This window comes from Aptenodytes patagonicus, chromosome 3 (assembly GCF_965638725.1).
Source record: "Aptenodytes patagonicus chromosome 3, bAptPat1.pri.cur, whole genome shotgun sequence".
NCBI lineage: Eukaryota > Metazoa > Chordata > Aves > Sphenisciformes > Spheniscidae > Aptenodytes > Aptenodytes patagonicus.
Window position 1 is genome coordinate 22,471,270 of NC_134951.1, and position 12,515 is coordinate 22,483,784.

General features: G+C 38.8%; 1 protein-coding gene across 1 annotated transcript in view; it reads right to left on the bottom strand.

Moving 5' to 3' along the window:
- Positions 1-960: 960 nt before the first annotated feature.
- Positions 961-12,515, bottom strand: part of SNTG2 (syntrophin gamma 2) — a 313,450-nt gene continuing 301,895 nt past the window's right edge. The window contains exon 17 of the mRNA XM_076335436.1: positions 961-1,092. Within this exon, the coding sequence (XP_076191551.1) occupies positions 961-1,092 (132 nt within the window). The remainder of the gene's footprint in view (positions 1,093-12,515) is intronic.

Genomic DNA, 12,515 nt, shown 5'->3' on the forward strand with positions numbered 1-12,515 from the left:
AACTCACTTTGCTTGTGTATAAGTCAGGGTTAGAGCTGTAGGAAAAAAACCGTAGATGGCCCAGAAAAATCTTTATGTTTTGTTATGTTCACCCTATACTGGGAGCAATCTCCTCCAAACAAAACAGTTATTAAAGAAGCTGTTCTCAACCATACAGAGCATCACATCAACGGATAGCGTCAAGGCAATCTATGAACGAATAAACGAATGACTCATGGAAGCTTTATTAGAAGATAAGAAAACCCTATGGCAAGTTTGCTAAAACTGAATGCCTATAGTTAGGCTCCTTAGCAGACTCTAAAGCTCTTCAGTTGATCTACCACGATATTTAAATACATACTTAACATTACCTTGTGCATACACTGGGGCTTCTTAATATGCTTAGAGTCAAGTGTGTGCTTAAGTCTTTTCCTCAATCTGAAACAGTACTTAGTGTTTTGCCAGAGCTAAACTCTCAGGCCTCGAGAGAACTGGACAGCAGAACTATTATTTTTCAAACATATCAAAGCAAGATAAAAGTCCAATTCCTATGGCAGTTGTCTTCAATAATTAGTTCTTTTTTTGCTGTAGAAATTGTCTGTGTGCCCAGCACTTTTCAAAACAGACTTAGAGGCCAAATTTTGGAGACACACTTTTCAGATGTTATTCCACGTTTCTATGTAATATGGGGGAGTATGTATGACCATGACAGCAGAAATCAAAATGACATAACATATTTTTGAATGAATATTCACTCAGAATTTTGTATTAATGCTGAAGATGACAAACTGATTCAGTTTGACTTAATATTTGTTAACTCATAGATTCAAAATGTTTAACGAATTGTGAAAACTCTTAACGTTACAGATAACACAACTATAGACTTCTTATAAAATCACAAAGTTGCAATATTGTGCATGAAATAACTACTTTCTTTAAGAAAATAATTTATTTTCCATAGTCACAACATATAATCTGATATCAGTTACTATACATATATTTTCTTGCAATGCTCTGACTGTCTATGAATACCGGATCCACAGATGCCACTTTTGCTGCTATAAAGGAGTGAATACAGTGTAAAACTGCCGTCAGATCCTGAAATTCAAGTTCCTGAAAGAGGAAGTAAGAGGAAAAAAAAAGAAAAGAAAATGTGAATTCATATTCAGGTTTATAAACATTTTACATAAATACAGAACAGACTAGTCAGCAAACAAAAACGGACTTCAAATGAAAATTTTAATCTTTATAGGAAACTGTAAAGTTAAAAGTGTTAAGAATAAAAGATGTATATCTGTACCTCGTTCACTGGCAGTTCCGCATGTCAATTTAGTTTTCACTCTGTGCTACTTTATTGTTTACATTTTACTCAGCTTGGACAATGAAAGCGTTCAACTTGCAAGAACATTCAAATATCGCAATGTATTTTAAAATATTTGATAAGTTAAGAATGTTTGGGGATGATGTGGTGTCAAGTCACAGCCAGAGGGGGTGTGGAGGACACATACTTTGGCAGCCTCTGAAGGAGACTCAGATAAGCAAGCTGGGAGGCCAGAGGCAGAGTGGAAGCTAAAGTAAAGTCACACCACAGCCTGCGTATAGAAATATGGCTGGGTTTGAAGTTCATATGCCCTAATTCACAGAGAAAGGCAGAGTTACTCGTAAACAGTTCTCAAATTCCCTTGACTTTTTATAACATATTTCATCTTCTGTGCACAAGTTAAATTTCTTTTTCCCAGTCTCCCCAGAAAGAAATGGAGTGATATTCTGACACAATGGCAACAAATATGATAAAGATCTTCAATTTACATGATACTACTATTTGTAAAGTAGCTGGTAAATATATTGTGGGGACATTTGGGACAGTTTTTGGTTTGGGGAGAAGACATTTGTTTTCAACAACGTGTTGCCTAAATAGTAGTTTATCGAGGCACACTCCGTATGCTTGCCAGTGTCAAAGCACTGGACTTCTGCTTTTCCGGTCACAGTATTTTATGGTATCTTCTCAACAAAATTGCCTCAAACAGAATATTTGGAATTCAAGGTTACTGCTCCAGAAAAGCTCACCATCACACCATTTTGCTATCAAAGGTCTTGTATTTACTAGGCAGGAGTGGTTTTACTACTAATGAATGTCTTAAACTGTTCGCTAGTATTTGTGGGGCATGATTTTGTGACCCTATATTGGGCATAACTGAGAAATTTTTGGTAGTGAGGGGAGCTGCAGGGTGGCCTCTGTGAGGAGAGGCCGGGGCTGCCCCGTGCCGGACACAGCCGGTTCCAGCCGGCTCCAACCGACCCACCGCGGGGCACAGCTGAGACCAGCAGCCAAAATGGTGGCACCTCTGGGAAAACACATTTAAGAAAAGGCCGTAAATTCCCCAAAAAGGCAACAAGGCCAGTGCATCGGGAGGTGTTCCATGGCAGAGCAGGTAACACCCCCGAAGGGACCACAACCGATGGAGGAGCCACACTGGAGCGGAGGAAATTAGTAAGAAGCAAGAAGCAGCAAAGGAAAAGAGAAACAAGGAGTGGCAGAAAGAAGCCATTACACCCTGACAATATTTGAGGGCTCTACCTCATGATGATGAGATTCTGCTGATTTTTTAAAAAAATTGTGCACAGTTTCTTTACAGCCTCAGGCACATACAGTTTATTGTCTCAGGGATTTTATTTCCCACTAATCAAATTTATTATTCACAGAAAAATGTAATTTTCTGTTGCCGTCTACTCTCTCCAGCATAAGGTGACAATAAGTAATAGTACTGGACAATAAGAGTAATAGAATGATATTCAACAAGCTCCCAAGATATGCTCTTCCCGTGGTGTAACAGGCCTTACAAATGCCTTTACCCTCTATGAAACACCCACAAAAACTACAGGGAAAGACCTTCTCAGATACAGTAGCCTTGGAACAGAGAAAGTTTTGGCAGCAAGCTGTCCTCCTTATAGTGCATTCTCAGTGCACACAGAAGCCTAAGAGAACAAACAATGCTTTCAGCCCCTAGGTCCTGCAAAGAATATGTACGCAGAGATTTTTAGATGCGTATAATGATTTGTCTTGGGTGGGTCATCATCAGACAAACAAATTTTAACTCCTTCCAGAACCTGGAAACACAAGGATTTCTCAATTAAACAGTTTTAAGAATGTGTTAACATAAATGAAATGACTCTCCCCTCCCTTCAAAAATTCTCTGAAATTACTGACCGGTTTTCCTACAACTTTCCAAGAAAAAATAGCTGAATTCAGAAACAATGCATAGCCATTTCTGATGCCAACAGTTGAAGTAATAAGCAATTTAAAACAGATTATTATAATTCGATATCTAATACAAATTACAAACTGACACTTCCAAGATTATAAAAGAACAGCAAACACAAAACATTCCTAATTAAAAAAATAGAGGCATAAACCAATATAACCGATAAGCAGAATGTGCTATTTACTATCATTTATACCTAGTTAAACATGGAGAAAATAAGGTAACATTGAGGGAAGAGGCAAAACTCTCTCAAACTTCTGCTTTTGCATACTTGCTAGTCAATAAATTAAGAAATAATTATCCTAAAAGAAGAAAAATCTCTTGAGAACTTGTATCAAACTAAGCACTTATGTAACTGTTAATAACTGGCATTTGGTTACTGAAGTAATCATTTGGGCCTCATACTCAAAATTAGATCTTGTGAAAGAAAAATGAAGCGTGAATGTTGGTTAAAATGCTTTGAGGAATTTAAGCCCATGTAATCTTTATTCTGATTTTTTTGGGCATTAAAAATCTGCTTTTTCTATTTTGATTTATAGTTATGGAGCAAGTATGGGAATAAGTTTCTTAAAATATACTGTATTGATAGTAGATGTCTACTGTAAATATTAAACAAAATTAATATAAACACTTTCAGAAAAAAAACAGTGGCGTTACTTAACTCTCATTGTCTAAGTTTTATAAAACTAAAATGAAGTACACAATCGTGATTATTAATGAAATACAAGTCAATATGAAATAATACAGGCCTCAGTATATCAGTTCTCGGCTCAAGTCAAAGGTTTACATCTCCTGAATCACCATCTTTAATAACAATAAATTCTAAAATATAAAACCATTCACATTAATCTTAGATTTGCTCCAAAATCAACTGAAATCATCCAAGAATTTCACCTCAGGTTCTGACATTCAACACACTGACTGAATGCAGCCAAACGAACTGAGAGAAGCAGCTTTCCATCTCTCTACTCTGGCTTTGTGCACTTCTCATCTATACATGTTTATCAAGATAAGCAATCAGAGGTAACCTAACACAGATTATAGGCAGGATTTCAGACTGCTCTGACAAGGTTATGTGAAGAGTTTTGGGATAAGAAAAGAGCAAAGACGGGAATGTCTCATCACTGGGAGTCAGTCCTTCCCAATGCCCCTACTGCAGAGTCCTCTTTGTTTCTATCAGAGTTCAGAGTATGGATCAAACTGCAGTAGTCCCTCTTGTGTATCTGAGAGAAGCTGGCTAATCTGTTGTGAATAACCTTTTGAATACTAATAATATGCTCTTATTTCTATAAAAGATAATCTACATACAGTTGAAAGAGGAGCAGTATCGCTAAACCTATGTTTTATGTGAAGACAACACTGTATTTTCTCCAGTTAATACTGCAGGTCCCTCAGTCAGGGGGATTATTTTCAAGAGTGGTGCTAGTTTTGAAAGTTGTTACAGAGCTGGGTAGCCAAATAGGTGGCATGTAAGCACTCCTCATGCGGTTTACCAGCTGGTTCGCTCCCCTCGTGCTCTCTCATGTCTTCACTATTTTATGTTAGGTTATCTGTGGGGGTGAGCGATCATCTGGGATCGTAAAAGAGGAGCAGAGCTCTGGAGGTGTCCTCTTGCAGGGCTCAGTTAGATATGGTCAGCTATGGTAGTATCAGAGACGTGGGATTCACCTGAGGCCTCATGCACCGGAAACTCCCAGAAATGCAGCTGATCACAGTAGTATTTGACACAGGAGACCACAAATGGGGGTGAGGCTGCGGTGCTTTGTGTTTGATGTCTGCGCTGGCTGCCTTCACAATCCTGAAGCTGGCTAGTCAGGTACAGGCGTTGGGGAATAGTCACGTATATCCAAAGCAGAAGTTGGGGTACAGATTTGCGCAGGCTCAGGATAGAAGTTGCTCAGAGAACTGGTATTCTGCTGACGGATATGGCTTGCATGCAGATTACAACAGGGAAAGGGGAAGACGACTCGGGGGTAGTTCGGAAATACGGATTTGGTAAAAGATAGGGATGGCCTTCTGGCTTGGGGAAATGTAGATGTTGCATAGTCAGAGGACATGAAGACAATATGTTTCTTAGCAAGAGACCATCTGGAATATGGTTTTTAGAGTGGAATTTGGCCCCTCCAGGTTTAGAATGCAATGTGAATTTTTCCTAGAAAATAACACCAATGTCACTTCTTTCAAACAAATGCATTGCTCTGATAATTTGTTTTTCTTTTTTTTTTTTTTTTTTAAGTAACATTTCTCTCCATACCCAGCCAGGCAGATGACTGAATAACTGGTAATTTTATTTGCTCTATATCATCTAACAGCACTGTTCTGCTTGCTTGCCTTATCTGTGATTGCTGCTTTTTTCTTTAATTAAGATTGTCAGTTTATTTTAGGTGTATTTAGAAGAATCTGTGCATGTCTAATATTTCAATAACCAAAGCTATTTCAGTTTACTATGTATCCTAATAAGTGGATTAAGTACAACAAAGGCACTAGAAGGAAGACAGCAAGAGAAGAACATAAAGGATTGGATTAAAGCAGTGGGAGGACAAGACTGCAAAAACTGCCTGCTGGTACTGAGAATATAAAAAATGTGCACACTGCACTGACCTTGATCACTGTATATGCACAGACAAGTAAGAAAAATATATGTTCTTGTTTCATTCACCCACCTATGAGAGTTGGATTTATTAGATATCATAAAGAGCTTGACAGGCCTGTTGCATCATTACCACATACACTCTTAATTTTATTGACTACTTCCGAGAGCTGTTGAATCACTATTTGAACAAGACATGATCCTGTATTACATAAAAGGCAGATAATGGAGACACTGACAGATAGTGTTATTGTGCCCTGTGCATTTCATGACTTCTTTAAGGACACTGGCAAGCTTCAGTGTTTATTAGTTGTTGACAACAGCACAACTATTACTACTGTATTCTTCAGCATATTCTTTCAATCAGATTGAAATGATAACCATATCTTTTGTAAAAAAAGAACAGATAAAGATATCTAAGTTTTAGCTCCAGTCCACATGGAAGTCAAAAAAGGAGAGGAAGTTTTAAATTCAGTTCTATATCTCAGCAAGTATACCAGGGCTTGGTTGCCATATCATGGTTGAAAAGAACCAATATTTTAGTATTGTACAGCTTGTTAAGACTGTTATAAACACACAAAGATAAATTACCAACTATGGCATGAAAGCTTCTTCAGCTATGAACTTTATTTGGCCTCCTCTTTGTGACTGTCATTTGCACAAAGAGCAGGAGGATAAGCTAAAATGGTGCTCTTACCGTGCAAGCATAAGAACCAGATCTATGATGCCAACATTCAGTGCCAGATGAATTGCAACTCTATCTATCAATTGTACTTAAGTCTTTTAACAGTGTTCTACAGGGATCTGGAAGAGTCAAATGGCTTTTCACTTTCAGCTTGAGTGATTCCAAATGCCACTGTCTACTGCTAAATCTGGAACACTTAAATGTTGCATTGGCAGATGCAAACTTTGCTAATGCATAAGAAACCCATCTGAAAAGTTGTTCTGGAGATGCTTGTCTAGGAGCAGCCAACTAAATTCATCCATTCCAGCAAATATTAAAATACATTTCCAAAAGCAATCAGACTGTCCAATACTGTCACACAGGCAAAATCTTAATTCTTATCTACTGTCATCTTGCAAATGTTTTTCAAGCTCTCAAGATATTCAGAAGTAAACTGCCAGACTTCAGCAACAAAAGACCATATTAATAAAAACAAAGAAGGGCTTGAGTCCTAGATTACACTTTATTGATGCTAGAGATTAATGTTGCTCTAAAGAGAGAGCTTTGCTTGCACACTCCTTAATTTGCCATATCTCTCAACAGTACTAATATGGAATAAATATCCTCTCAGATGAATACAGTAAATCTAAAGAAAGAAATACAGTTGCTGACCTGTCCTTGATCACTCTCCTGAAGTTCTCCTGTTTTAAAGAGAATAGGATTTTCTGCAAAACTGCTGCAGAGTCTAATTGCAAAATCAGATCACATTGTACCACTGTACCACTGTGAAATTACAGAAGAGTTGAGGCTTGAAGTCAGTGAAGAAAGAATACTGAATGCACTCAGATAAATATGCAGGGCTTTTAAGTTATATGTATAACAGACAAGAAATGTATGAGACCAGCAACATTTAGTTGAAGCTTTAATATGGCTCACAATAGTTTAGTGACACTATGATTACTTTTCTTTCCTTCTTCAGTGAAATATTTGAGACCAAGTTAGTAAAAGACCAAATGTAGTGAAGAAAGATAAATAAACTCTCTTTCTGTTCTTAGCGTGAATGAATTGTTAAAACATAATTCCATCTTTTCTTTTCTGCTATTCCTGTGAAATCTGCTCACATTTGTTCATTGGAAAATTTACTTGGAAAACTTATATAAAGATATAATTTTCACTGAGCGTGCTCCAGCTTCAGACTTCCATCAGGTAGGAAATTAAAGAGATGTGAATCCAGATCAGGCAAATTTGGGTATGTTATATTCTTCCATTTTGCAAGCAAATAATGGAATCTACTTTTAGAATTTCTTTTTCAATCACTCTTAACTTTTTTCATGGTAACTTAACTAGGTACTATTTACCAAAATTATTTATGAGAACATCATGTGGGACTATGTTTAAGCCTTAATAAAGTCAAGACAGATCACACGTATTGTTTCCCTCCAGAGTAGTTAGCCTGTAATAAAATGGAAATGAGGCAATTTTGCTACAGCCTCTTCTCAAAAATCCACCTTGATAGTTTTCTATCACTTTGTTATTCTCTCTATAATTACAAATTATTTATTTAATAATCTTGGTGTTTATTTAATAATCTTGTTATTTTTCTACTATTAAAGTTAGGCCAACTGGTCTGTAAGTCTCTATGTCTCCCCTTGATCCCCTTTCTTTTAAAAACAAAAAAAACCCAAAAAACCGAAAAAAGCTGCTATGTTTTCTCTCTCTGTAATCTTACCCATCTACCTGGACTTCTCAAACATAACTTTCACTGGCTCCTAAATACTGCAAAAACTAACATTTAAAAATATTTCAAGCACCTTCCTTCCATATTCTGGTTTGTGTTTATAACCCCTTGATCTTAACTGTAATGTGGGATGTAATTGCATTTTTTTGATAACTGGAGCAAACAAAAAGCATGTAACCTATCCTTCTCATTCGCTATTTACTCAGTTTCCACAGTAAACTATGAATTATTACTTGCCTTCATGCCTTCAGCTCTCTCCTACTACTATTCAGAGATTTTTTTTTTCTTCTTGTTTTCATGTCTTTTTTTAGTTGTAACTGTTAAGAAAAGACAAAAGCAAGTATCTTTTTGCATATGAACTTCTTATGTGTAAGAGGCGCATGTGTAGTCAACATGCTCCATGTGGCTGAAGAGCACACAGTTTTAAGAGCTCCCCACCAAAGGGACATGAAAAGGAATCTCCAGCTCAAAGAATTCCACACTGCTGATCCAAGTGACAGTTGACGATTCAAACTCCACATTAATGCCACAATCCAGGAATACTTCATAATCAACCACTCTCCTCCTCCTTTCAAAATAGTCGCAGAGCTACTCCTTCATACAGATACATTTACATGCTATGTTGCAATGTCAGAATTTTTAAGTCTCTCTTCTAAAAAAATAAGTCTGATTTCCTACAGAAATGAAGTGATGAAATCATATCCGTGTGCAATTTTTGCCCTATTTGTCGAAGAGGTGGACACTTCAAAGGAGCTGAATTCCTAGAAGTGTGGCACAAGTTGTTGGCAGGGATTGGGAGTTCTTGTTACCACCCTGCAGGGAAGAGAAGGCAGGGAGAGCATTGTCCTTTCCTGCCTTGAACAGCAGCCGGGGCAGGGGTCCCTTGGCCGCCCATTATACATGGGTTATCTAACCAGGTAATACACACAAACCTACAAGCCAGCTGCAACAGCTTTTTCCCCATTGTCAGGCTGGATAAAAATATGCTGGGACTTGGCAGTAGTATGAATGCATTGCAATGACTTTTGGGGGATTTCAAGGAGTTGAAGTGGAGTTATTACTGGAAGTATTAAAGGCAGGGAAGTACTGAAGTGGGAAACTGAGGGGAAGTTGTAGGGAATATGAAGGACCTGAAGGAGAAACAACTGACAGGAATCTAGGCCTTATTAGCTCCTTCGAACGGAAAACTTTTTAAAGGGAAAAATGTATTGTTCTTCACCTAAAACTGAAGTGCACAGGAAGAAGCACTTGGCTTAAAATTTATAGAGGGATTCATAGAATCATTTAGGTTGGAAAAGACCCCTAAGATCATCAAGTCCAACCGTTAACTTAGCACTGCCAAGTCCATCACTAAACCATGTCCTTAAGCACCACAGGGATGGTGACTCAACCACTTCTCTGGGCAGCCTCTTCCAATGCTTGACAACCCTTTTGGTGAAGAAATTTTTCCTAATGTCCAATCTAAACCTCCCCTGGCACAACTTGAGGTCATTTCCTCTTGTCTTATTGCTTGTTACTTGGGAGAAGAGACCAACACCTACAACCTTGCTACAACCTCCTTTCAGGTAGTTGTAGAGAGCGATGAGGTCTCCCCTCAGCCTCCTTTTCTCCAGGCTAAACAACCCCAGTTCCCTCAGCCGCTCCTCAGAAGACTTGTGCTCCAGACCCTTCACCAGCTTCGTTGCCCTTCTCTGGACACACTCCAGCACCTCAATGTCCTTCTTGTAGTGAGGGGCCCAAAACTGAACACAGTATTTGAGGTGCGGCCTCACCAGTGCTGAGTACAGGGGCACGATCACTTCCCTACTCCTGCTGGCCACACTAGTTCTGATACAGGCCAGGATGCCATTGGCCTTCTTGGCCGCCTGGGCACACTGCAGGCGGCTGTCGACCAGCACCCCCAGGTCCTTTTCCGACAGGCAGCTTTCCAGACACTCTTCCCCAAGCCTGTAGCATTGCATGGGGTTGTTGTGACCCAAGTGCTGGACCTGGCACTTAGCGTTGTGGAACCTCATACAACTGGCCTCATCGATCCAGCCTGTCCAGATCCCGCTGTACAGCCTTTCTACCCTCAAGTAGATCAACACTCCTGCCCAACTTGGTGTCGTCTGCAAACTTTCTGAGGGTGCACTCGATCCCCTCATCCAGATCATTGATAAAGATATTAAATTGAACTGGCCCAAATACTGAGCCCTGGGGAACACCACTTGTGACCGGCCGCCAACTGGATTCAACTCCATTCACCACAACTCTTTGGGCCCAGCCATCCAGTCAGTTTTTTACCCAGCGAAGAATCCACCCATCCAAGCCATGAGCAGCCAGTTTCTCCAGGAGAATGCCATGGGAAACGGTGTCAAAGGCTTTACTAAAGTCCAAGTAGACCACATCCACAGCCTTTCCCTCATCCACTAGGCGGGTCACCTGGTCACAGAAGGAGATCAGGTTGGTCAAGCAGGACCCGCCTTTCATAAATCCGTGCTGACTGGGCCTGATCGCCTGGTTGTCCTGTATATGCTGTGTCATGGCACTCAAGATGATCTGCTCCATAACCTTCCCTGGCACCAAGGTCAGGCTGACAGGCCTGTAGTTCCCCGGATCCTCCTTCTGGTCCATCTTGTAGGTGGGCGTCACATTTGTTAACCTCCAGTCAACTGGGACCTCCCTGGTTAGCCAGGACCGCTGATAAATGATTGAAAGTGGCTTGGTGAGCACTTCCGCCAGCCCCCTCAGTACCCTTGGGTGGATCCCATCTGGCCCCATAGACTTGTGCGTGTCACAAGGAAAAAAAACATCATCTCTAACTAGTCACGAAGATGCAAAAATAGAATTCCCAATGTGATTTTTTTTTTTCCCTAAGAATTTATAAGCATATAGAATTAGACATAATCTGGAAAACTCTTTCGCAATCTTAACTCTCCTGTTTACTGCCAAGTGAACATAAATCATCTGTATGATGTTAAATGAACATAAGTCATCTGTATTATTTCACATGTAGTGGCTCATTTGCTCAGGAAAAATGAATATTCTATTATTTGATGACATTTTCTGTTTCTCATTATCGGCTGCATTTCACCGTACAGCACCATCTGGCTCTATGAAATCTCTTTCAGTCAATAAGCTGAGGCAGATATTGTACTATACTGTGAGTATTAGTGTTGGTTATTTCCCAACAAGTCTGTAATTCTGAAATCTAAGAAATAAAACCATTTAGGTGGTGGGCATATACCTGAATATATATACCAATTCTCTGAAGTGGAGAGGCTGCACAGCTGTATCCCAGTCCCATTTAATGTGAAATCCTAGTGGCTACACTGCACTGTGCAGAGGCACTGGTAAAAGGTATAGTCACTGAAATCCTGATAAATCCTTAGCTACTTGGTATCAGCCTTTCCTCTGGCCTTTAATGAGCTTTTCCTGGGCTCTTCCAACATTTACAACACATATGTACATTTAGGTACATACATACTTAGAATTCTGTATGAACTGATCACGTATCATCTTGCATCTGATAATTTCAAGGTACCTCATAAATATTCATGAAAATTTTGCCAATTACAAGGTGTTTTCATCAGAGCTATGCAAAAGAATAATTTTTAATGTTTTAACAAATCTGTCTCCTGGACAAAATCTGCTGTAAAATTATCATTAGGACTCACTTTTATAATTATTTTAAAGATAATCCAATTTTCATAAAAATGCTAAAATTTACAAATTTTCTATCTAAAGAGTAAAATACAGGTAAAACCAATTAAAAACAATTGAAGTGAGCACAGAAATAAAAATAAAATAAAATTTTAAAAAATTAGATTGTTTCCCATAACAGAAAGAGGAATGATCCAGTATTAAAGCAATGGAATTCCATTGCAAACAATGGAATTGGAGCCCTTGGCCAATCACACACATGGATTATCTAATGATTTAATACACAGATTCAGAGATTCAGATTACGGTTTTTGCACCAGTACAATCTTCCTGTCTGACCTGGAACAACTCACGTGAGCTCTCTGCAACAGATGATCACGTATAAAATGATGATAGTAATCCTTTTCTGTCTCCAAGGAGTACTGTGAGAAATGAAGTGGAAATGACCTGCTACTATAGTCAAGTTATTATAGTATTGTACCTTTTGTAACAGATATTTAATATCTTTTACAATAGAGCCAACAGAGAACTCAGGTTAAGTTTGCTGATGAAATACTGAAATATTTACTAATAAAATGTACAAAGACATATTGCATTTGTTGTAACTTTGTGATGAACAAGGAAGGTTAGAGATTTTCT